This window comes from Furipterus horrens, unplaced genomic scaffold (genome assembly GCF_987537825.1).
Source record: "Furipterus horrens unplaced genomic scaffold, mFurHor1.1.pri manual_scaffold_4, whole genome shotgun sequence".
Taxonomy (NCBI): Eukaryota; Metazoa; Chordata; class Mammalia; order Chiroptera; family Furipteridae; genus Furipterus; species Furipterus horrens.
The window spans coordinates 188,062,036-188,087,215 of record NW_028327174.1 but is presented as its reverse complement, the minus strand read 5'-3'; the positions used below and the strand labels follow the sequence as shown (position 1 = coordinate 188,087,215).

Sequence of the window (25,180 nt, the reverse complement as noted above, 5' to 3'; positions counted from 1 at the left end):
GCCAGGGAGCTTAAGCTCCTGCTATCCTGCTGCAGGTTCTTTCGGCTCATTTCAGTTCTCTTCACCAGACATAAATAGAGCACCTACTGTGTGCACAGCAGGAAGCTGGGAGCTGAGAAGCTGTGTAAGAAAGATAGGCAGGTTTTTCTTCAGAGAGGCGTTGATACTGGTCTGAGCAGGGGCTTTGCGGGATGGCAGAATGAAGGCCAAATCCCAGCACTTATCACTTCACCTCCTGCCTCAGTGTCCTCATCTGTAAAATGGGTGTGGTCAACATGTGTAGATCTGTTGGTCCTGAAGGCAGGGCCCAGGGAGAAGGCAGGTGGAAAGTGGGGCGGGGTGTCTTTAAGAGACTCAGGAGGCAGAATCGCAAGGTTTGGTTGGTGAGTAACTGAGGGGTCACTTTAGGGGCAAGCATGGTGTTTCAAAAACCACTAATGTTTATTGAGTGCTTATGGTACACTAGCTGCTGTTTTACCTGCTTTATAGGTGGCCCCATCAATAAATATTAATTGAGTACCTACTGGTGCCAGATGCAGTTTTAGGGACTGGGGATGCAGTGCAGAGTTTAACTCATCTAACCCTGAGACCCATGAGACAGGAACTGATGCTATTCCCATATTCCAGAGAAGGTAACTGAGGGCACAGAGAGGTTAAGGAAATTACCCAAGGTCACACAGCTAGTAAGTGGCAAAGTCTGGGTTTAGACTCAGAGGGCGGACTCTCGGTTTGTGCTCACAGCCACACCCCACATGGCCATTCACTTACCTGCATAAGTGTTGGTGGTCTCATTCCCCTGTTTTGAGAGAAAGAAGGCTTAGAGCGGTAACGTTATTTTCCCTGGGTCTCAGGGTGGGCCCACTCCCAAGCCTGCTGAGCACTTTCCGCAGCTCCACAGGCCTCCTCACTGCTCCCGTGCCACCACGGACCCCGAGGAAGTGGATTCCTGCTCCTTGTGCTGAGCCAGTTTCAGGGGAAATCAGTGTCCTGTCCTTGCTGAAGTCCCAACACGTTCTCCTCAGAGCGTCCCAAATCTGAGCCTGTCACTCGATGGGCTGTGGATGATGGAGGAGTCTTTCCTCTGTCTGGAAATGAAGGGCATTCCCATGGTCTGCCCTCCATTCCTCCATCACTGGTGATAAATAGGGTGCCCAGTGACAAAAAAAATAAAGCCACCTTGATTCGTTTATCCTTCTGTGTCCTCCCCATTGGCGCCCGATGGCAGGCTGAGCAATATTGGACACTCGATCACTCTTTGCACCTGTCTCTCCCTTCTCCAGGGGGTCATGTCCCGATGCATTCTGGGTGGCACGAGTGTTTTCCTGGCTAATTAGCCTGAGGGTCTGGGCTTTGGCCCCAGACACATCCCTGTGCTTTCTGAGGCCTCGGTTTCCCCACCTGCAGGCCTGGCAGTTGCAGCATCTTTGTCTCTTTTTGCCTCGTTGACCCACATTGTCTAACTCAAAGCTGACTTGGGTGTGTAAGAAAAGGTAACATTTCAGTGAATCCATGCATAGAGCTCTTGGGGGTGGGGTGGGAGGTTAAGATCTTTAAACGCACAGCCAAGTTCACATCGCACAAACCAAAGGAAGAGGGGTCGCGAATGGAAGTGAGACTGGAGAGGAGGAAGGACGATCTCTCTCCTGTCCCTTCACCAGTTACCAGATGCCTTCTGCGTGCCAGGCACGTGCTGGGTTAAGGGTGGCACAGAGCGGTAGGAGGAATGTAGAAAGCTGGGCTCAGATTCCAGCTCATTGTTCACTTCCTGTGTGACGAGTGACCTTGAGCAAGTCAGTTGATATCTCAAACCGTCCCCTCTGTTTGGAAGGGAAGGGAATTGCTATTGAAAAGCTATTGAGCCTTGGTTGGTGTGGCTCAGTGGACTGAGTGCCAGCCTTCGATCCAAAAGGTCACCGGTAGATTCCCAGTCAGGGCACATGCCTGGGTTGTGGGCCAGATCCCCAACTAGGGATGTGCGAGAGGCAACCAATCAATACAATCACACATTGATGTTTCTCTCCCTTTCTTTCTCCCTCCCTGCCCCTCTCTCTAAAAATAAATAAATAAAATCCTTATAAAAAAAAAGCTATCGAAAGCCTTTCCGGTGGTGTCAGGCTCTGTACCGCGTGGTCCCGTGTGAGTCTCACAGCCACCTAAAATGGCTGGGAGTGTCACGCCCACTTGACGGATGGGAAGATGAGACCCAGGCTGTACTTGAGGGCAGAGCAGGACCCCGTGGCTACTATGTTTGGTTGCCTGGTTTCAGAGCTTGGGGCATCTTCCTGTTGCACCGTAGGGATGAGACTTCATAGCCCCTGGCTCCATGGGGCTGCTGCGAGCAACAGGGGGCACTGGATTCATTTGGAACTGGTTTGTGGACTCGAAGCGACACGGAGCATGCAGACACCTGTTCTGACAAGGCTCCCAGACCTCAGCCAGCTTCCCAGCAGGTAGAGACTATGAGAGAGGACTGGACACGGACAAACGGGAGTAACTCAGGCCAACCCAGGTGCTGCAGAGGGCCACGTGGGGACCCCGAGGCCAGCCCCGACTAGAACTTAAGTTTTAAAACAGGCCCTGGAGGGAGAAGACAGGCAGGAGACTAACTGGAAAGAGATGGAGAAGATGGGCTTATGTACCCCCAATTCAGTTGGGGTTTCCCGAGTACGACTCCTATTTCATGCCTGTTCCCCAGGTGGGTCACACATGACCCTCACGCTGCCTCTCCCAAGTCTGTAGTTATGTAATAGGCACGAGGGAGAAATGTCACTAGCACAGCAAAGCTGTGATTTCTCAGACACGAATGCTTAGGTATGCTGGGCATTCACGGGACTGCCTGCAGGACAAGGTGCCAGGCTCAGGGTGAGGGACAGTAACTGAAGTACGGTAACCATAGCATGAAATCAGCCGCTACCCCCAGAGCCGTTGGCCCAGTGGTTACCAACACCTCCACCCCAGCGTGGCCAGATTTAACTCAAAAAGGCAAGATGACCATTTAAATTTGAGTTCCAGATAAACACCAGATACTTTTTGTAGCATGCATGTGTCCCATGAAGTATTTGGGACACTCCCCCCACTCTTCTTCCAGCCTCGCTGTGGAGGGCCAGGTAGATGCTTTTGGAATTGACTCATCCTTTCCTTTGTTCCACCATCCGACCCCTCTTCCGGGGCCTGGACCTGCAGGGTGAGGCTCACACACAAAAGACGGCCCACACCTGCCCACCTACCCGTCTCTCAGGTGCTACTTCCTTTCATTTAAGTCTGGGATGAATTCACCCTTGTGGGGGAGATTACAGTTGATGCCCTTTGCTTCACAAAAGCCAGAGGTATCGAGAGGAATGCTTAGGAAAACAGAGCACTTCTGCAGAGGAAGAGGGTGGCCTGGGCTTGGGAGGTGGGGAGCAGCTGGATGGTGGGAGGGTCTGGGGGGCAGGTGGAGCCTCTGCTGCTCAGGGAGGAGGGAAGGCGCAGCAGGTGGTAATGACCTGAGCACAGGTGGGCCCCGTGGAGCATGGGTCCCCTCCACGGTCAATGCTGTCATTCACCGCAGCTCTGTTTCTTGGCATCGGCATCGGCATGGGGAAAGCCAGCGGAGTGAGAGGCTGGGAGGGGGTTGCCGTGGCAAGGCAGGGAGTGGCAAAACTCATCCCTCCGTGCATAAGCACTTACTGAGCACTTGCTGTGTGCCAAGCCTTTTCCTAGGAGCCCCATGGAAGCCGCATAAGTTCTCAGGGACCAGGGATTCTCAACTGGGGAGCTCCGTGAGGCAGAAATAGAGAGAATAGTGACATTGCTGGTGGCAGGGGCAGCAGATGCCGATGGCTGTAGAGAATAGGAGGACAGTCCTGGGCTGGCACCCCCATTTTACACCCAAGGAAACTCAGGCACAAAAGCTACTGGGGAATTCGCTTGAGCTCACACGGCGTGGAAGTAGTGGCGTCAGGATTTGAACCCCGGTCTGATGGCCTTTGAAACCTCAACCATAATGCTTTGCTGCCTCCTGGATTGTGGCGGTTGGTTGGAGGTTTTTAAGCAAACAGGGATGGTGTGAAAGTAAAAAGCCGAGGAAAAGTGAACCTGGTGCGAGGTCTGAGGCCAGTTTGGATGTAAATGGCTGGAGGAGGGATGCTGGCTCGGGAAGCCAGGGGTGAGGAGAAGGGGACCCTAGTTCGGGAGACAGAAGGGTGGAGGAAGGTGAAGATTGGGTGGGACTTCCTGAAGGATCTCCTCGGGGGAATAAAGGCCGAGTGGGTGATGGAGGTGGGTTTTCAGATCCGGGTGCTGTGGGCAGGGCTCGGGAGTGCTGGCAGGGCGGTGGCTTTGGACATGCTGGATTTGAAGGGAGGCAGCACTCCTGACAGCAGCCCAGGAGGAGAAGGTTAGGGCCTTGGGGCCAGCCTGGCCTGGGTCTGGTCCTCGCTGTTCTCTTCACTAGCTCTGTGACCACACACTGTTTACTTAACCTCTCTGAGCCTCCGTTTTCCCTCTGGGAGACGGAGAGCAATGATGCCTGCTCTTCAGGATGTTGAGGATAATAAACAAGGGGAAATATATAACGGGACAGAGGAGGAGTCTGGTTCACAGCCTCTGGTAAATAGCAGTTTGAAACTGGGGGGCTCCAGGCTGGTGCAATGTGCTGGTTCCCCTGGGCTGCGGCAGACATGGTCCCAGAGCTAAGAGTGGAGGGGAATGGCTGTCTGATTTTTCATTCATTTGATGAATTTTCATTGAATCCCCACTGCGAGATGGGCCCTGGGGATACAGTGTGGAGCAGCTGATGGAGACACAGAAAGTCTGAATTTGTAATCACTCCCTAATGGGAACTCCCCAGCTGCAGCAGAGGTGTTACAGAAAGACCGGGAACCAGAGATCAGGGTTGCAGTTCTCAACCCCCTCATCACATCTTCTCTCTTCTTTCCTTCCAAATTCCCCTTTGGCTCACCTCTTCTAAAGCTTGCATGGAAAAATGCTGGAAATCCTGCCTGGGGTTGATCACGCAGTCTGGGGAGCTGGGGAGGAGGAAAAGCATTCTAAGGCTGCCCCCTCCAGTCCGCAGTGGGGGTGACCCTGGGCAGCCCCTCGCTGGCATGTACCGCAGCACCCTCACCCGGGACAGGAAGGGACACCCAGACCCTCCGAGTTTAAACCAGCCGCAAGTCTCATACATGTGCATCTCACACTACAGCATCTTCCCAGCAACCTCTCCTATATTTGTCATATGTTTATTTTTATTGGAAGGCTAAAGGTTTTTTTTTTTTTTTCATGTTTTTATCCTTTCATTATAAAAATGTGTTTTTACATTACAAAATAAAACTTCCTGCTTGTTGTAAGAATTCAAGCAGTATGTTATTGCTTAACGGGAGGCTGGTTTTCTCATTTACTGCTTGTTTTCTTGAGTAAATTAAAATGGTGTTTACATCTTAAGGTAATGTAAGAATGCATGCTGGAGGTAAAAATCTCAACAATAGAGACGGGTAGAAGGAAATAATGGAAATACACCTTCACACTTTTCGCTTTTCTTTTTACCCCAGTTCCCCTCCCACCCTTACCTCTGGCCTCTGGGATGGCTTGTTTTCTGGAAAAGGGGACCCTTAGGAACCTGGTTATAGACCCACCTCTCAAACCATGTTTGGGTCAAGAGGAGGTGGCCCTTTCTCGTGACGGGAGCATGGGCTCAGGATCAGAACCGGAAGGTTGTCTCTGCCCTTAACTTGCTGAGTATCCTTCAGGCACCTGTGTCACCTCTCTGAGCCTCGGTGATCTCCTCAGCAGGCTGGCCAGGAGAATTAGGATCAGGCCTCTGACGTCCCTGGCATGAGTCAGTGTCCTGCAAACGGCCCAGCTGACTGTTGCTGTGTTGTGGTCTTGGCAGGTTGGGGACCAGATTCTGGAGGTGAATGGGCGGAGCTTTCTCAGCATCCTGCACGACGAGGCGGTCAAGCTGCTCAAGTCATCCCAGCACCTCATACTGACCGTGAAGGACGTCGGGAGGCTGCCCCATGCCCGCACTACCGTGGATGAGACCAAGTGGATTGCCAGTTCCCGGATTGGGGACACTGCCTCGAACTCAGCAGGGTCAGGTCACACTGCTTACTCTGAGCCTCAGGACCCCAGGGCCACTTGTGAAAGCCACTTATGTCCCCCTCCCATCCCTTCACCATGCTCTGACCTGGAAAGATTGCACCAGTTCTCAGAGCCTGGGTCCCTACACCAGGGTCCCTTTCACTTCTGTGCATGACCTTGGGCACATCCCTTCTCCTCTCCGGGCCCCCGTTTCCCATGGAAAACTGAATTGCATGGTCCAGCGTTCTTGTTCTTTATTTTCCTCCGGCAAGTCGTTTAACTTATTTTTGGGCCCTAAATTGCTTTGTCTGAAAAGCAAGTCATAAACCCTGCCTCTCTCCCCAATCTGCGAATGAGAACCTCGTAAATTACCTAGATGGAAGGGTTGTGGAAGTCTCAAGATGAGACTTAGTTGCTACATGGCTGAATAGTTGCTAATATTGTAATGTATCACCTTTGGATTCCTTTTTTAAAAAAAAAATCCTCACCCAAGGATATATTTACTGTTTTAGAGCAAGAGGAAGGGAGAGAGAGAGAGACAGAAACATGATTTGGTTGCCTCCGTAGGCACCCGATAAGGGATGCAACTGGCAACTTTGGTCTGTGCCCCGAACAGGGATCAAACCTGCAATTTTTTGGTGTACAGGGTGATGCTTCAACCAATGGAGCCACCCGGCCAGGGCTCGCCTTTGGATTTCCATCAGAAGTCTCAGGCTGGGCGGTGCCCTTCACAGGTCAAATACACTCCAGAGCATTTCTCTCTCCTTTTTAACCTGCACAGTATTATAAATGTTTTAAACTAGTTGCCAACATTTTAAAAGATCCCAGGTTTCCCATTTAAAAGTAAAACACTGGATTTCTTGCTGCTTCTGAAAAATCAGGAATTCTGGCACCTTGTGCCCAGAAAGCCTGAGAGTTGCATTTCCGGTGCTCCAGTTCACCCTGTCCCCCCATCCTAGGACTAGCCTGACTCCGAGGCCACGGGTTGCCCTGTATTCTCTCCTCTCCTTGCGTTACCTGCCTGATCCTGTGGGCTTGGAAAAACCTCAGGAGCCTGCCTTGCCTTGTTTTAGAATTGCTGTCCATGTGGGTTGACTAAGAGGCCAGAAGCCACTCATCTGTGCAAGGGTTCACATTCCCTTAAGTAGCCCCAGCGAGTGGAGGCCACGATCAAAGCTTTGCTCCTCCTGCTGAGTATCAGCCCTTTCCCCGCCTGTGCCCATCTGAACTGCTCAGACGTACAGCTGAACATGCTTGTCTTTCTTAATAGGTTTCCTGGGGATCTCACCACAGAAGGGACAGACAAGGTAGGTGCTCTCCGTCTGCAAGCAATGTTGGCTTCTTCTGAGCTGCCATGCACTGGACCCGGCCTGTGTGCGAATGTGTGTGAATGACTCACATACATGATCATATTCATTTGGGCAGCCTGTTGACCGTCTGTCCATCCCTCATCCCACACATGTCTATGAGTGCAGCCAGGTCTGGGCCCCGCTCAGCCACCATCCCGGACCCTGGGGTTAACGGCAATGAACAGAACAGCTCAGGAGCACCCCCCCCCCCCCGCCCCGGCAATGAAGGAGACGCACATAAAAACAAAACAAATTGCACACATATCTAATGACAAAAGATGTTCACTGCCATCAAGACAGTGCTCGGTGTTACGAGAGAGTAACAGACGAGACGCCTCATTTAGAGAGGGCAAAGGCTGTCTGAAGTAGTGACGTGGTATTTGGGCGGTGAACTGAATCTTAGACAGAAGTTAGTGCGATGAAGCCTGGTGCTGGAGTGGGAGCGGGAGGGGGCTGTGCCAGGGCCTGGAGGCGGGCAGAGGGCTGGGCTTGGTGGCAGAAGGGAGAGTCGGAGGGAGTGCAGTGAACAACGGGAACTTGGGACCAGGGTGATTACGGGTCGGGTGGCCAGATCACACAGGGTTTTGCGGGCCATGTAAGAGGCTTGGTTTCTTACCGACAATGATGGGATGCCATGGAAGGGCTTCAGCAGGGAGCAAAATGAGATCAGTGTTTTCCCGACATCATTTCAGCAGCTGTGTGTAGGGGCCAGGGAGAGGCAGAGGGGAGACCGATGGCATCTGAGACAGAGCCAATGGCAGCAGAGACAGTGGCGGGAGGGAGTGGAATGTGTGTGTGCCCATCTAAGCTATATTTTGGAAATAAAGTTACCATTATCCCCTGCTTACCAAGGGAGATTTTAAAACCTAGAGAATAAAACAGGAATCCTAATAACATTGCTCCTCTGAATGGTCAGGAGGATCTGATGAAATAACAAATGTAAAAGTTCCACGTAAGTCGTAAAACACTCTGCAATTACACGAGGCCACATACGCACAGAACGTATCGGGAACGTGTCCCGCGGGTTTGTCGGGAGGGCCACGACCCCAGCAGTGATCTCATCCCTCAGCAGTGTGGTCACTGGCGTGGCCTGGCCACTTGGCTTCAGAGCAGCTCTGTCTTCCTGTCTTTCAGCTGGGATTTTACAAGGGGCCGGCCGGCTCCCAGGTGACTCTGAGCAGCCTGGGGAACCAGACCCGCGTGCTGCTGGAGGAGCAGGCGCGGCACCTGCTGAACGAGCAAGAGCGTGCCACCATGGCCTACTACCTGGAGGAGTACCGCGGCGGCAGCGTCTCCGTGGAGGCCCTCGTCATGGCCCTGTTCGAACTTCTCAACACCCACGCCAAGGTGACCTGCACCCCTCCTTGGGCAAGGGACAGGCTGGCAGGGGGCTGGTGGGGCCCGGCTGCAGCTCTCAAGGGCTCTGCATGCCTCCTTGCTTCCCTCGGTCCTCCACTTCTTTACTAAGAATCCACGAGGAGTCGGGTCTAAACTGAACCCTGACCAGAGACTGATGACCCAGGCAGCCCTCTGCCCTGGGGAAGCCCACAGACTCCTGGGGAGACAGCCAGTTGCAATCTCCTATAATTGGGGCCCTAACTAACACAGTGGCTTTCAACGCTGAGTGCACATTTCAGATCATCTGGATTGCTCTTAAGAAGCACTGCCTGGGGCCCACGCTGGCCGGTTGACTCCGCACATCTGTGGGTGGGCATAGACCACCTACAGTTTTTACAAGCCCCCAGGCGGCTGCCATGCTGCCCCACATGAAAGAAGAAGTAATGAAACCTACTGGGAGTGGTTACATTTGGGAAAACTTCACAGAGGAAGTGCAGTGTGGAGAGAAGTAGGGGAAAGGGGCTTCCAGGGTGTTCGGGCGGTTGCAGTCATTCACGCCAAGATGCCAGGGAGGAGGAGTCAGGCGATGCTGGCCCCAGCATCCAGGCCAAGGTGTTTGGACTTTCTCCTGAGGGCGGTGGGGAACCACTGAGGGTTAAGGAGGGGAGGCCAGTGGTCAAGTTTGCATGCAGGTCATTTGGGGTAGAAGAGGGCTGTCCGAGCTACTGGTCGGGCTCCCTGCTGAGTGTCCCACTTGTCCCTGCCTCCAGTTCTCTCTCCTCTCTGAAGTGAGAAGCACCATTTCCCCTCAAGACCTGGGCCGCTTTGATCACCTGGTGCTGAAGCGGGAGATTGAGTCCATGAAGGCGCGGCAGCCCCCTGGCCCTGGGACGGGTGACACCTACTCCATGGTCTCCTACAGTGACACAGGCTCGTCCACAGGCAGCCACGGCACCTCCACCACTGTCAGCTCGGCCAGGGTGAGTGTCCCTGCCCTGTCCCTGGCACAGCGGTCAGCGGGGAAGTAAAGGTACAGTCAGCCCTTCATATCTACGGGTTTCACATCCATGGATTCCACCACCCATGGATGGAAGATAATTAGCAAAAATAAATCCCAGAAGCTCCAACAAGCAGAACTTGCATCTGCCATGCGTTGAGCACTACGCTGAATTCATGCAAATGAAGTGTCATGTAGGTGTTCTCTGTTGTAGCCTATGTGCAAATGCAGATTACATGCAAATACTGTACCCTTCCATGTAAGGGACCTGAGTGTCCGAGCATTTTGGTGTCCATGTGGGGTGCTGAAACCTGTCCCCCATGGATACCGAGGGGTGACTGTACCGGCTTTGGAGTGAGGCCCATCCGGGTTCAAATCCTAGCACTTACCCACTCTGTGCCTGCCTTTCTGAGCCTCGGTTTCTTCACCTGTAAAACCTCGTAATAGTTGAGTGTCTGCTGCGTACCAGGCATGAGCTCTCGGAGAAAACAGATGTGACCCTGGCTGGTGGGGCTCACAGTCTGTGGGTTCAGGTTAGGGGGAAAAGGTTAAAATCACAGATAACGAGACAAATAGAAAAAATCATGATAATCCGTGGGAGGCTTCCATGAGAAACTGAGCAGTCCATTCATAGCGGAGGTAGGAGTGATTTGGGTCTTCCCCAAAGCACGCTCTCTTGTCCTGGAGCCCCACGCGCAGCCTGATTGTCTCCTATGCTCTGCAGACCCCCCGAAAAGCACCTGGTCCATCTCAGGGCGTGGTTCTGCCCCCAGGATGCTCAGAGGCAAATTAATCTCAGGAGGTCTTGCAAGGAAGGAGCAGAGGAAATGACAGCTATTACCCTCCATGTTGGCGGGCGTTGGGCTATTGCTTGGTGGGGGCCAGGGGGGAGGTCAGGAGATCTGACTGGACTCCACTATCCTTTCCTGTCTGGATGATTCCTCTACTCTCCATGGAAAGGGAGGGGATAGTTGCGTTTCTCAAGCCCTCTTGCTCCCAAACTTTGAAATGGGAGCTCTCACAGGTCTCAGTTAGACCTGGGACAGTTTAGTTGTCCTGTTGGAGGAGCAGGAGCTCTGGGTGCAGTGACATGCAGGGTTGCAGATATGGATGGTTAGTGGGCACAGAGGAGCTTGCAGCCACCAGGAAATGGCCCTGTCGTGGGCATAGCTTTCCTCTACAGACCCCAGCTCCCAGGTGGCTTTTTTTTTTAGCTCTGGGGATTTGAGTTTCTGGGAGAACTTTCTACTCCTCTGCCCCCTACCTATACCATTCTCAGTCACCTTTGTCCCCAGGAGTCCTTGTCCCTTTGGGGGTGTGGCCCGGAAGCTGCTTTGCATTCCTGCCGGCTCTGGATATGGCTGCCTGGAAGGCAATGTCACACTTTGGGATGAGCAGATCCCTTCTGGGGCAGAAAGGAGGCTGTCCCCCTACCTGGGGCTGCAGCTGGGCTCTGTGTACACTCTCTGATGTGCCTTCTTGATGTGCACACGAGGCTTCAGGAGCCATAGATTACTGCTCTAAAACAGGAGGTGGGAGGGTGGGGGGCAGGGCAGGGATTACAGGCTCTAATTCTGGGATGGTCCCTTTGGAATCAGGAATCAGAGATCCAGTGGGTGGGATGGGGTGTGTTCTAGCGTGGGAGGCAGAAGATTTAGGTTTAACCTCGGCTTCTCTGGGCCTCAGTCTCCCACGGGTAAGATGGCCCGAGGTCCTGGCTGGCCCTGGTCACAGCAGCCCGAGTCCCTGAGGGCACATTAGGCTGCAGGACTAGGAGAAGCCAAGGTGACTCTTGGGCCTGGGAGGGTTCTGGGCAGGGATCCCAGCCCCAGTTCAGCACTGGCCTGCAGTGACCTTGTCCTAGCTCAGGAGTCTCTCCTTTCCCTGAGCAGAGCTGCCCCCACCAGTCTAGGCCACAGGCACGGCAGTTGACTCTGCCCTGCCAGAGAGACTCTGCACGTTGGGACACCCTGGGGAAGGCAGACTTCATAAGGCCATGGGATGACTTTGAGCAGGGAGTTTTGGGGGACAGACAGAAGGAATCCCCAAGCTTCTGAGATGTGAGTAGCTGTGGGAGTCTGGGAGTCACCAGATAGCAAAAGCATGTCAGATCAGGACTAACTGAGACCAGGGTGAGCGCTCAGAGTTGGAGTCTAAGAGAAAGCTGCACAGGCAGAAGAGGCAATGCAGAAAGGTCACTTCACCCCTCTGCCTCAGTCTCCCCTCTTGCCAACTGCTTGGGAGGATTACATGATGAGTATCTTCCTTCTCATGCCAGCGCCCCAGAGATGCTGCCCACAGCCTGAGGGGAGGTGAGGCTTCTGTTCTTTCTGTCCTTTTCCCAGGCTCACTGGGAAAACTGTCCTGAGGCTTTGGATGCAGGGTCTCGCAGACACTTGGAGGCTTCTGGAAAGCACTGGGCTGAGGGCTGCCGTACCGCACCTCCCCCCACCGTCAATCTTCATCCTACGCCAGGTGCCCTCCACATGCATAGCCAGGGCTCCATTTCTCAGACTCTGAGCTTTTCTGCTACCACGGCACGTGGGCCTCCCAGAGACCCAGGTCTTCTCTGACCCAGTCTTCTGAACAGGGTCCTTCCTCCTTCTCCAGGCTCTGCCCTGCATTAGTAGGTGTGACCTTGGACGAGTCACTTCTCTTCTCGAGCCTCCATTTTTACATCTGCCAGATGGGAATAATGACTCCAGCTCCACCTGCTGGAAAGTCCCAGGGTTGCCCCCAGGTGAATGACCATCTCCTGAAGGCCCTTCTCTAGGACAAGTGTCACTTCTGCAGAGCAGCGAGGACCCCTGGTTTCCTTTGAGGAAGCAGTTAGAATGAAGCAGTGCTGGTTGTAGCAACAGAGTCTTTTTCACCCTTCCCTTTCTTATATCTTCCCAAAGCATTCGAAGTAAAGAGAAGAGAGAATCGTGTTTATTTTGCCTCTGCATGGGTGTGTGCATGTGTGTGCGCGTGTGTGCGTGTGTGTGCATGCATGTGTTTGGGGGTTTTGCTGTGCCCACCCCATCCCTAATATTTATTTGATATATTTTTCTTTTTGCCTTTTGCCCGCCTTTTCTCCCTAGGAACGTCTGCTGTGGCTTATAGACCTGATGGAGGTACCGTCCATTTGGCTGGGTGGGGCTTTGGGAGTCCCTTAGTTGGGGCAGAGGTAGGGGGCTGCGACCCTTCCCACCCACCACCCCCTTAGGTCTGAATTCAGTCCCAAAGGGCATCCAGGGTTCTTCTTGGTGTTCACTCTCTCTCCCCAGGTTTTCTCAGGCTCTGTAATGAGAATGCCCTCCGTTCAAATTCCAATCCTGACACTTCCTTACTGTGTAACCTCAGGAAGAGGCTTCACCTCTCTGAGCTCAGGTTTAGCATCTGAATAATAAGGACGGTAATTTTTGTGCTGTGCAGCTATTGAGAGGCCTCTTGGCCTTTCATATGTCAGACACTCTGTCTGGATGTTCTCCTTTCCACTTTACATGGCCTGACTTTCTCCTATGTGTGCTTTGGCCCTCAGCTCACATGCCACCTCTTCCACGTAGACTTCCCTAATTTTCTCGGGGGGGGGTGACTTTTAACCTCTGATTTCTCCAGCCTCCTGGGCTTCCCTTTGTCATGGCTCTTGTCTCATTACATTCTAATAATCTGTACCAGCCCAGCCAGGTACCCACTTTGACCACGGGCTGCTTGAAGGCAGCAACTGTGTCTGGAGCGACCACTAAATCCCCAGTGCTCAGCACAGAGCCTGGCCCATACTTGGGGCCTCTCTTAATAATAGTAGCTGGCATTTGTCGAGACCATGGCACTGGGACAGTGCTTTCCACTCACATCTTTGAGCCTCCCAGTAACTAGGAGTGCCAAGCACGGATACAGTCCCCATTTTACAGAGAAGAAAACTGAAGCACAGAGAGGAGAAGCCACTTGCTCCAGGCTGCTCAGCCGTGAGCAGTAGCGTCAGGATTCACCCCAGGCCTGCTGGCTTCTGCGCTGCTCCTGTTAACCCCTGCGATGCCCTCCTGAAGGAGACCACCAGCTGCTTATTAACACTATCTGTCTATCTGCCTGTCTGTCTACCTCCTGCTTCCCTCCTCCTCTTCCTTCTGTTCCATTAACACTGCTGACTCAGTGTTTGCTATGTGCTGTATGCAGTTCTGGGTGCGGGCGTACAGTAGTGAACAGCAGAGAAATCCTTTCCTTTATGGAATTTAGGGTCATGACGGGATGTGAGATAAATAACTGAAATACACAGTATAAGTGGTAAAAAGTGCTAAGGAGAAAAATAAGCAGGCAGGGTTGGGGTGGTCAGGAAGTGACACCTGAGTATAGACAGGGGAGAGGTGGGAGCTGTCCATGCCCACCGCTGGGGAAGAGCGCTTCAGAGGGGACAGCAAGTGTTCCCTGAGGCAGGAGCGAGCCTGGAGTGTCCGGGCAAAGTCCAGAGGTCGTGAGGCTGGAGCTGGGTCCGTGCTGGGGAGGGCAGTGGTAGACTGGGTGCTGAAGACTTGGACTGAGTGAGATGGGAGCCATTGGCAGGTTGGAGCCAGGGCTGACGTGGTCTGGCTTAGTTTGAACAGGATGCCTCTGACGGTTGAGAACAGACAAGGGTGGGTGTGCACCGAGACCATGCTGAGCCCAGGAAAGTCCTGGGGAGGTCGTGCAGCCTGAGCTGCTAAGAGATGTGAGGACGAGCACCGTGGGCACCACCTCTTCTGCTGCCCGGCCTTGGTGTCCCCCGGGAACCACCCCCTTCCACACACACAGCAGGGCTCAGACTGGACACCTCGTGCTGCCCCTGTGTGGAGCCACGGGAGAGAAACGCCTCCTCCCGGAAGTCCTTCCTGCAGGAGAACAGGGCACCAGGCCCCATCCTGAGCATCGGGAGCCCCATAGTCTTCCTCTGCCCTGTTCCGACCATGCAGTGTTCCTTCAGGAAAGCCCTTCATCCACTGCTGGCCTCAGTCTCCCCATCTATATGACCAAGGGAGACAACCCCCCCAACAAGACTCCTCTAACTCAGATTCCTCTCTGTTGGGAGCTTCTGGGAAATACTTGAGGGAAGGCAAGGAAATTCTTAATTCCCACTACTCCTCTGTGTGTCTGGATAAGGGCTGCAGCATTACTCCAGAGACTGAGCCCGCAAAATACAGCGATACCTTGGTACTTGTCGTTAATTTGTTCTGGAACTTGTGAGGATTGCCGAAACTGACGAGTACCAAACGATGAATCATTTCCTCTTGCTGGGTGGTGTCGTGACTCTCATAAGTTCTAGCAAGTGCTATGAGTTCTGAGCAAGTGCCAAGTGCTGAAACTTTTTTTTTTTTCATCAAAATGCGACAAGTACAGGGTTTGACGAGTTCTGAAGCTGACGAGTACTGAGGTATGACTAATATGTATTCACCACTAGATAAGTGCCAATTTCTGGTCTGCAACAACACCATGTGTTAGTGAGCTCTGGCTGCAGCGATGCTGAGTAACAAACAACCCCAAAATCTGGATGGACAGCAACCTAAAGCATTTCTTATGGCCCATATCCCTGACCTCATGGAGCTCATGTGCTCTTCATACCTCCATTAAAATACCTGTCCCATAACAAACAAACAGAAGAATAAATAAAATGCCTGTCACTGTTCTAACCTCTCCCAGAGTCTGTCTTCCCCAGTAAATAGGGAGAGTGGGGTACAGGCAGCGATGAAATCTTCCTCTTGTTTGTGTCTGCGGTGCCGGCCCAGGGCCTGGAACAGAGTGGGGGCTCAGGAAACGTGGAGCGGAAACCAATGAAACCACACTCCCAGCCACTCAGGATTCTCTTCTAACGTTCTGGCCTTCTAAACATTTGCCCCCCTTGTCATAGGAAAATGTCCCTTGCCTGGCACTCGGACAGGCAAGGTGGCAGGCAGCTGGCTATCAGTGACCCAGATGCCCCAGACAGTTGCCCCAAATGGAACCAGTTTCCATTTTGCCCGAATGCCCTGGGTCATGCTCCACGCTTATCAATGCCAGGTCAAGCGTGGCTCCTCCTGCAGCCGTTTTCCCTCAAACCAGGGGCAGCCGATCAATGGAAATCAGGTGCAGCCCTCCCCCATCAACAAATTGTGTTTATTTCCCATGTGTCTAGGAGAAGACTAGGTCCTGGGAATTTTTTGCTGCCTCCAAACAGTATCATTCTCCTGCCATAAAGAAGTCGGTCAGGAGAGCTGAGCCCAAGAAGGAAGGCCTTGCCTGGCAGTTATTGAATTCTTCACCTCATCCAAGTAGGCCCGTGGCAGAGTGGCTTCAGGGCATGGGCTTGGGAACCTCACACGTGATCTCCCGACTAGTAGCTGTGTCACCTTGGGCAGGTGACGTAAGCTTCGGAGCCTCGGTTTTTGCTTCTGTCTATTGAGCTGATAAGACCAGCTATCTGTGGGTTGTCCTGAAGCTCCAGTGAAAGCAAGAGTGGACTTGAAGGTGTGGCATCCATGGGAGTCAAATCTGTTGATACTCTAAAGGCTGGCAAAGGGCATTGCAGAGGAAAAGGCATTGTACAGGTCAAAGTCAGCTTTGTACCCACAGAGCTGATGCCATTGACGTTGGGGGTGGTGACAGGGACTTGCCCCAGCCTTAACCACAGCCCTTTTCTACCTGAATTTGAGAGATTTTGCACTCCAGGCCTCTCCTGGGCCTGGAAGGGGCTCCCTGGGCCTGCCTAAGGATGTGGCGGTGGGGCCCCTGCCTCTACAGGCCCTACTGCCCTCTCCCCCTGCAGGAGGGTGAGAAGGGCGTCTGGGGTGGTGGTAGTGGGGTGGCTGCCAGCCCTTTGCTGCATCCATGCCCCCTCCTCATCCAGGCCAGAAGGAGGGTGGGGAAGCCCAGGCCTGTGTCTGACCCTGTGGGCAACGGAAGGAACCCATCTGCTTACTCACTCTTTCACTCAGCAAGCTTTCGTGAGTGCCTTCGACGTGCCAGACTCTGGTAGCTGTGAGCAAGAGACAGTGGTGCCTGCCCTCCTGAACCCTAGCATGTCCGTTCGGGGGAACAGTCTCAGATCATATCATCTGTGTAATCCACACTCTGATGAGTGGTCCAAGGCTGGTGCGAGAGCATGGGATTGGGGCACTAGGGGAGAGGTAACTGAGCTGAGATCGGAGGTCGTTGGCATCAGCCAGGTAGCAGGGGGGTGGGATGAGGGCCCTGAACTGCAGGAGGTCCGGTTTGGGGGCAGAGAGCTGGGACTGCAGGGGAGAGGGGTGAGGTTCAGCAGCAGCCTCCAGGGACTTAAGTTTAATTTTAAAACCATCAAGTCCTCAGTAACGAAGTGACGTGATCCTGGTGGCAGCTTTTAAAATGCGTCTTCTGTGTGTGGAGAGAGCTCAGAGGGGCAGCTGGATGAGGGTGACCCTGTCTAGGTGTGCAGGTACACATTGTCAGGTGCTGTCCGGGTGTGCAGGTATAGTTCATGTGCGGTCTGGGTGTGCAGGTACATTGTTGGGTGCTGTCCAGGTGTGCGGGCAGAGTTTTTGGGTGCTGTTTAGGTGTGCAGGAACATTGTCAGGTTGTGTCTGGGTGTTCAGGTATAGTTTTAAGGTGCTGTTCAGACATGCAGGTACGTTGTCAGGTGCTTTCCAGGTGTACAGATAACATAGTCAGGTGTGGACCAGGTATGCAGCTATATTGTCAGGTAGAATAGCTCTTGCAGCCCCATCCCAGGAAGCTGCTCAGTGCCCAGATGAGGGCACAGCAAGACTGGCGTGCGATTTCCCCCTTGAGGAGAATAGCCCATTCCCTCCTGAGAAGCCTCAGCCTGAGCCCCCAGAACCATCAATTCTCCGTAGGCATGAGTAACCCTCAGGGTGGCTATAGCTTTGCTTCAGCTGGTGTCTGAAACAAGGAACATTCCTCCCAGCCAGTCCTTTACAGCGCATCTGCACCCCTGGGTGGGCACTTGGGGGTGCTGGAAGCTCTTTCCTCCAAACAGGACCAAGTCTGCGAGGTCAGAGCCTGTTGGAACGTGGACCGGCCCTGCCCCACTGGAAACCCCTGTTCTCCCAGCTGTAAAGGTGCAGATGGACTGAGCATTGACTCAGGACGGAGGCTCTTTACCTTTTCTGTGCCACGGACCCCTCCGGCAGGCTGGCCAAGACCTGTGACCCCTTCTCAGAATAATAGTTTTAAATACTAAAAAATAAAACACGTACGTAGAATCACGAAGAAAACAAATCCTAAGGAAATGTCGTTTTCAAAATACCCAAACCAATTGTAAAAATTGTGCTTCCTATTTAGCATGCCTAATAACCGGCCAGTCGGTAAGGGCTGTAATTGGAAGCCGTGATGAGCATAAATGGGCTTTTGTGGCATTGGCAGCAGCCGGAATGTGATATGAAAGATCTGTGACTTTGGTCAGTGAAAGTGTCACAGGGGCTGCTGAACTGCTGGGCTGTGTTGCCTCCATCCGTAACGTAGGGAAATTCTACATTTCAGTTAGAGGTTAATGAAGGTCAAGGTGCCGTGTTTTCACCCAGCCAGGGTCATAGGCCCCTGCGTTCCAGTCTGGAGCCCTGGTTTCCAACAGTGTCCTAAGGGCTCTTCCGGCCCTGCCTGAGATTCTGGGTCACACTCTCTGTCTGTTGAGTGATATCCTTTTCCAAAGACCACTGTGGCGCGTGGTGGTGGAGGCGGGCAGAGATGAAATGGGGCAGAAGGAACCACTGTCTGCCTACATCAAATAGGCTCCCTTGGGTCAAGGTAGTGACTCCTCATCTGGGAGGGGTTCATGCACAGGCTTCCCAGGGACTTTTCTGCTTCTGTGGCTTGGTAGTCAAACGTGACAGCAGGGAAGGGCAACAGGGCCCAGGGCCAGCCTGGTGTCGGGGCAGTTCCTGTGGTCTCGGCCACCCTTCGAGCATGGGTTCCAGTCCCATGCTCTGGGATCATTTCCCTCCCAGTCCACTCCTCTGGCCTTCCCCACCAGCTCCAGACTTCCACCCCACCCTGTGCCTGGAGAGGTTAGGAGCAGGATGTCCTGTCGCCCCCAGCATTGCCATCACCCCAGCCTCTGGCCGCATGACCTTTCAGGACACTCAGACCTGTCCCCTGCACTCTGGGCAGACTCACTGCCCCCCAGAAACATCCGTACGGTCTGGCTGTTCCTGGCTCACATTGCTGTCCTGCCTGTCCCACCACTCTGTCCTTCCCGGGGTGACCAGCTTTTCTTCCCCAGCCTCGGCTCTGACTGTGCCACCATGCCCTGCTTTTCTCTTTCCTCCCCTTTCTCCTTCCCTTTGCTCCCCCTTTGAGGCCTTTTCTCCCAAATCCTCATCTGTTTTCTTTTATTCTCACTTCTCCCTCTCTGGTTTCCCTCCTTGTCCCTCCCTGTGTCCCGTGACCTTCCAGAAGAACATTGTAACTCAGTGCCTCAGTTTTTCCATATACAGAAGCAGGGACACCACCCAGCCTCAGGCCTCTCTTTGTGCGTTTTGGGGGAGTTGAAGGGGCAGCCTGTTGTCCTGACATCAGAGTAAAAAGCAGCAAGAAGAACAAAGGGCTGAAAATAGCACCTTTATGTAAGAGCCCTCCCATTGAAATGAGGGGAAGGAGGCCTAGAAACCAGAGAATTGGGCTGGAGGGAGCGGGGTGGGGGAGGAAGAGAGAGGCCTCATTTTGCTGAGGTGGCACCTGGGCCATGCACACCTGCATTTCCAGGATCAGGAGACTACCTGGCAGAGATCAGCACAGGTGACTGCTCCTCATCACTTCATTTCATTTTGTCCCCACAGTTTCTTCAAATCAGACTCCCGGGATATCTGGGCCCTGACTGGGCCAACTCAGACACAAAGGAGGTTTTTTTTCTCCAAAAGGAAGGGAATTTTCTGAACTCCCACAGATTGGAGGATGAAAGAGATGGGACAGCAGGTGCCAAGGGCATCCTGGCCCTTGTGGAAAGCAGTCTGGATAACAGTCAGACCTTAAATAAGGTTCAGCTATCTGCCCCCTCCTTGCTGTGTGACCTTGGGCAGGTCTCCGTCCCTCTCTGAACCTCAACCACCTCAGCTGTGGAATGGGTAAAGGATCCTACCAGGTCTAACTCTTCAGCTGGGCTCTGGCCTCAGTGGGTGTCAGAGAAAAGGGGCTCTGAGAAGCTAGGGTGTGGGGTGGCCAGGATGCACAGGCTGGCTCCTGTGTGAGCTCTGACCTTGATCCTCCTCGAAGCCTGTTCCACGAGCATTTCTGCTGATGCATCCCCCGGGTTCTTAGCCTGCTGTCTGCAGCTATTTCCGATGCATAAGGAACATGGCTCGGGGACTCGGGGCTCCTGAGCGTCTGGATTTAGCAGATGGAGTCTGGCAGGGCTGGACTCCGACCCGTCTGCCATTTGCTCCACTTCAGGCCTCTCTCCCAGGGCTGGCCGTTTGTCCTGCTCCTCCTGCCGCTTCCCCCCTTCCATCCCTGCTTCCCTCTTGGCTCCAGGCTGCCACTAATAGCAGAGAATGGCTGAGGCCAGGGGCCAGTGATGGCTGTGTTCTCCCTTGGCCCAGAGAGAATCACTCCTGGGGCCCTCTAGTTCCTACAGTGTCTGTGTCCTGTCCGATTCTGGGGTCCGGTAAGGGCTGCGTGGACTTTGGGATCATCCTGACCTGGGTTAGAAACATGATCTGCTGTAAAACGGCTGTGTGACTGTGGGCAAGTCACTTCCCCCTCTGAGCTTATGTATAAAAGATGTGAGCCAGGGAGAATGATAGTGCGTGTCTCACAGTGAGAATCAAATGAGATTATGAAAGTGAAATGCCCAGGAGAGGGCCTGGCACACAGTGGGTCCTCCAGTTTGTAGTTCTCTGGTCTCCTACCTTCTAACACAGCCATACTCTCCCTGTGTGCTCAGCAGATACATCCTCTCCCCATCTCCTGGGCCCTTTCACCACTGCCAGACCCATCAGTGATCCTGAACAAGAGTTCTGGGGCAGCTACTGTGTGCATGGACCTCGGCTTGGTGTTGGGGACACAGTGGCCCACTCATCTTTTATCCCCATGAGCTTCCCTCATAAGTCAAGGCTGCCTGATCAATGCTTTCTGAGTGACTGAATAAATGCTGGAAACTCCGAATGTATTAGAACGAGACAGAATCCCGTGCCTTTGGTCCCACTGTGCTCTGTCATCTGAGTCCTGAGGGTGCCTGCAGGTTGAGTTCTGGGAGCAGGTGACTGCTATATCGGGCTGTGTGGAGGCCTTTGTCTTTGCTGTAGGCACTTCCCAGGCTTCTGACCCTCTTCAAGTCTCCTGCTGAGATCAGGACTGTGACTGCCAACTCTTGGGAAGTCATTGCGCAGAACCAGCTCCGCCTCGCTGTTCACCTTAACTGTAGATGGTCTGTGTAGTCCAAGGAGCACTGGACATGTTATGGTTTTGGAATTTGGAGGGGGTTGTAGGGGAGGCTGCCGTTTCCTTTCCTTGGAGGTGTTCACACGGGGCCCGGGCACACTTTGCAGCTATTTGGTTGCTGAAGCACACTTGCAAGGTCTCAGACTTCTGGTGTGGGTTAACGGTTGCTTCCCCTCGTGTATTGTGCCAGGCTCTGTTCTGAGCATTTTTTTGGTGTTAATGCATCAACCCCGTGAGGGAGGGACTGCTGTTACCCCATTGTACAGATGAGGAAATGGAGTCACAGAGCCGTTAAGTGATTTGTCCACCATCAGTCAGCTGTAAATGGCAGAGCTGAGCATGATCTCAAAGAAGCCAGAACCAGTGCCACTCACTAGTCAGTGGGTGAGAGAGCAACCCCATCACTACACCTCCGCGAGGGTCCCCAGCTGTCCTTGCATCACCCAGGGTGTCAGCAGCAGCTTCCTCTGAGGCAATGTGCAGGAGACAGAGCTGGAGGGGGCAGGAGCCTGTCAGGAAGCTGAGGTTTGCATGTGAGCCTCAGCTTTGTTGATGAATGAAGCAGTTGTCCCAGCCTGACTTTGACCTAGAGACATCGTGGGACCCAATGAAGAGCCCTGGGAAGGAGAATCTCAGAAGCATTGGTGGGTCCCTATGACAGGTCTTCGTGATCATGTGCCCTTTGTCCACCCAGAATGCTCCAGGCTTTGGGAGCATCCCAGGAGATGGGATCCGTGTGGATGACCAGGTGGCATCTGCTCTAGGAGGTGTGGAGCTGGGGCACCTGTGTCCCCACCCGCTGCCCTCACCCTCATTCAAGCCACCATGAATGCTCTACACAATGACAGCAGTAGCCACCTCACTGGGTTCTCTGCCTGCTCAGGCCTCCTCCCCATGGCAGCCGGAGGGATGGATTGATTTCATTTACTCATCGGCTCATTTGTGTGGATTAATTAATTTGCTTAATAAATATTTATCAAGCACTGTCTTGAACACTGAGGACAGAGTAGGGACCAGGTAGTTACAAGTCCTGCCTCTTAGGCGTTTTTATCTTACTAACAAACAATAAGCAAATTAATGGTATAACATCAGGTGGTAACAAGTCTTATATAGAAAAATGAAGCAGGGTCAGCGGTTAGAGTGGGGTGTGTACATGTGTATGTTGGGACGGAGGCTAGTTTAGACAGGGCTGGTCCAGGAAGGCCTTGCTGAGTCAGAACTAAATGAAGTAAGGGAGGGAGCCAGGAGTCCTGTGGGCAGAGGGAGCAGTGAGTGCAGAGGCTCCAAGGCAGGACTGTTCTATCCAGTTGGTTGGAGGAGTAGCATAATGAGTGCAGAATTTGGGATTTCCTCAAGTCAGAAGAAAAGGCCCTGAGGGGTTATGAGCTGGAGAGGGACACTGTCTGCCTTGTGTCTCGAGGATTACATCTTGGCCGCTGGGTGAAGAACAGTGATCAGTGCAAAGGAGGGAAATGAAACAGGGCAGGAACTGGGGATTGTGATGTTAGGTGGGTTGTCAAGGTAGGCCTCAAGGAGGTGGTGTTCGAGTAAGGTCTTGGATGTGATGGAGTGGAGCATGCTATGTGGATAGCTGAGGGGAAGAATGTTCCAGACAGACGGAACAGCTTGTGTGGAGGCCCTGACTTACCTGCATTGTTCTAGTGTGGCTTCAGAGGAAGTGAGCAAAGGGGAAATTCACAGAAGGCAAACTTGACCATGTCTCCATGGCAACCTATTACCCTCAGGTTCAAGTAGCTTCTTGCATGACTCTTGTGGAACCTCTGGAAGAGTCTCAAACATCCTCTATCCTTTCTGCTTTATGGATGCCCTTTCCTCTGAAACAACCACCTTTCCCTCCTTTGCCCTGCTTGCCCACAAGACTTAGCTTTCAGCTGTGCTCCCTCCTCCAGGAAGCCTTCCTTGATAACTTACCCCAGCTGCATTATATGCCTATATTTTCTCACTCTGTGCAGTGTCCTCTGTGCTTGTTTGTATCAACCCCGCTGTCTTTAAACTACTTCAGGCCAGGGTCACATCTTTCCATCTGTGTGTTCCAGGCCCTTTCAGTCTAGAGCAATGAGACTGTTCAGTCAGTATTGATATCTGCACCTGAGACTAGAGCTAGGTGTTGGTGATGGAGGCTCTACCACCCTAGGCTCTGCTGCCCTAGGCTCTGTGGGCTGGAGAAATGGCTCCCCCAAGCCCTCAGGAGAGCCAGTTTAGAGAGGAGCACTGCTCAGCCTCCCAGGAAAGGAGGCCTTTCAGCAGCTAAGTGTCCCTTGAGAGAGCATTAGGCTTCTTCTGGTGAGTTAGAGAAGGAAGGAGGAAATGGGCACTTTTGCAAAGTAAGGTCCATTTAAACCTTAACCACCCCCCTTCACACTATTAAAACCATTAAAATTAGAAGGGGGGGGGAGAGAGAGACTTTCCCCACCCACCTCTCATTTGCATCTTGCCATTTGCACACCTTTCTGGGACTCTGTGAGCAAGCAGTGGAGAGAGAAGCCTTGGGGTTTGGAGTTGTGGGGTGTGTTGAGCAGCATCGAACTTCAGGAGTTCCCGGTCAAGGCCAGAGCCACCCCGCAGCATCTCTTTGTAGTTCCGGGAAGGCCTGGACATAATCAGCAAGTCTCAAAAAATGAATTGAAAATGACCAGCAAGGAGCCCTGGCTGTTGTGGCTCAGTGGGCTGAGCTCTGCCCTGCAGACCAAAGGGTTGCTGGTTTGGTTCCCAGTCGGGGTACATGCCTGGGTTCGGGCCAGGTCCCCAGTTGGGGGTGCAAGAGGCAACCACACATTGATGTTCCTCTCTCTCTCTCCCTTTTCCCATCTCTAAATAAATAAATAAACAAACAAACATTAAAAAAAAATGACCGGCAAGGAAATGGACATTAATTTTAATGCATAAAATAAATTCCAAGGAAGTGGGGCCGTGTCAGGAGTCACAGAAACCACGTGAAGGTGTCATAGGGTCCATAGATTTGGGAGTCTTGTTTTTTCTTCTTGATTTATATTTGCTCACATTGTTTTCTTCTCCATTTCTAGAACACCCTGGACGTGGAGGAAACTGGCGAGGCTGTCCAGAGCAATATGAACGCCCTCCCAGACGTTTCTCTGGTAAGAGGCTCTCTGGCCCTTCTTTGGGTTTTGCCATCCAAGGCCTGTTTGAAGCCCTGGGGACTGGCTCCATGGCGAGAGCCACTGAGAGGGGACAGAGGACCTGGCTGTGAGCTCTCAGAGGCAGCCCTGGGCCTGTGCACAGTGTGGCCCTCTGTTGTCTCCAGTCGGGGGCCAGGATTGCTCCTTCTTGGATTTTAGGTGGGGCTGTCAGGCTCTTTGTTTGTCCAGTTAGTGTTCCTTTTGATAAGTTATCTGAACGTTATTGCAAATACTGAAACATGGAGCGCCTGGAGAGAACTCCTTAAAGAGGTAATAGTACTGGGCTGGAAATAGAAGTTAAACATGCCCTTATGCCTGTGTGCACACAGCAGCAGCCCAGGCAGTATTACTTTGTGATTCTGACCCAAATAACTTGAATGGCTTGGGCTCTGGAGCCAGACTACCTGGGTTCAAATACCACGTCTGCCACTGGCTCTGTGACTACAGGCAAGTTTCTTAACCTCTCTGTGCCTCAGTTTTCCTACCCGTAAAATGGAGATAAGAAGAGTGTGAGGAGTGTACCTAACCCATCAGCTTGCCACAAGGGGTAAATTAGTTAATTTAAGTGAAGCATTTGGAACAGTTCCTGTGCTCCCGTCAGAGCTATGCAGGTGTTGGATATTGGCACAGGCTGCGGGCGAATAGTAATGACAGTATCCATAGCTGCCACTCACTCAGTGCCTGCTGGGTCGGAGGTGCCTTGCTAACCCATTATGCGCCCTGCTCCTCACATCCCACAACTCTTCTGGTAAGTGCGGTTTTCCCATTGCCCATGGGTGCCCTCAGAGAGGTGCTGTGCTTTGCCCAGGGCCACATGGCACCCCAGCCCGTGTGTCTGTCTTCCTTCTGTCCACACACCCTATCTCTAGTCCAGTCACACTTCCTGCCTAGTAGCTAGGATAATCCCCTAAAAAGAA

General features: G+C 52.9%; 1 protein-coding gene across 5 annotated transcripts in view; it reads left to right on the top strand.

The window, feature by feature from the left end:
• The window catches only part of WHRN (whirlin), a 79,783-nt gene that overhangs the window by 49,909 nt on the left and 4,694 nt on the right, over positions 1-25,180 (top strand). For 3 of the 5 annotated variants that reach the window (XM_090274626.1, XM_090274623.1, XM_090274621.1), the window contains 6 exons: positions 5,873-6,075; positions 7,334-7,370; positions 8,547-8,759; positions 9,521-9,730; positions 12,831-12,863; positions 24,150-24,221. In XM_090274626.1, coding sequence (XP_090130752.1) covers positions 5,873-6,075; positions 7,334-7,370; positions 8,547-8,759; positions 9,521-9,730; positions 12,831-12,863; positions 24,150-24,221 — 768 coding nt within the window. The remainder of the gene's footprint in view (positions 1-5,872; positions 6,076-7,333; positions 7,371-8,546; positions 8,760-9,520; positions 9,731-12,830; positions 12,864-24,149; positions 24,222-25,180) is intronic. The other 2 variants (XM_090274625.1, XM_090274624.1) reach the window with 1 other exon arrangement.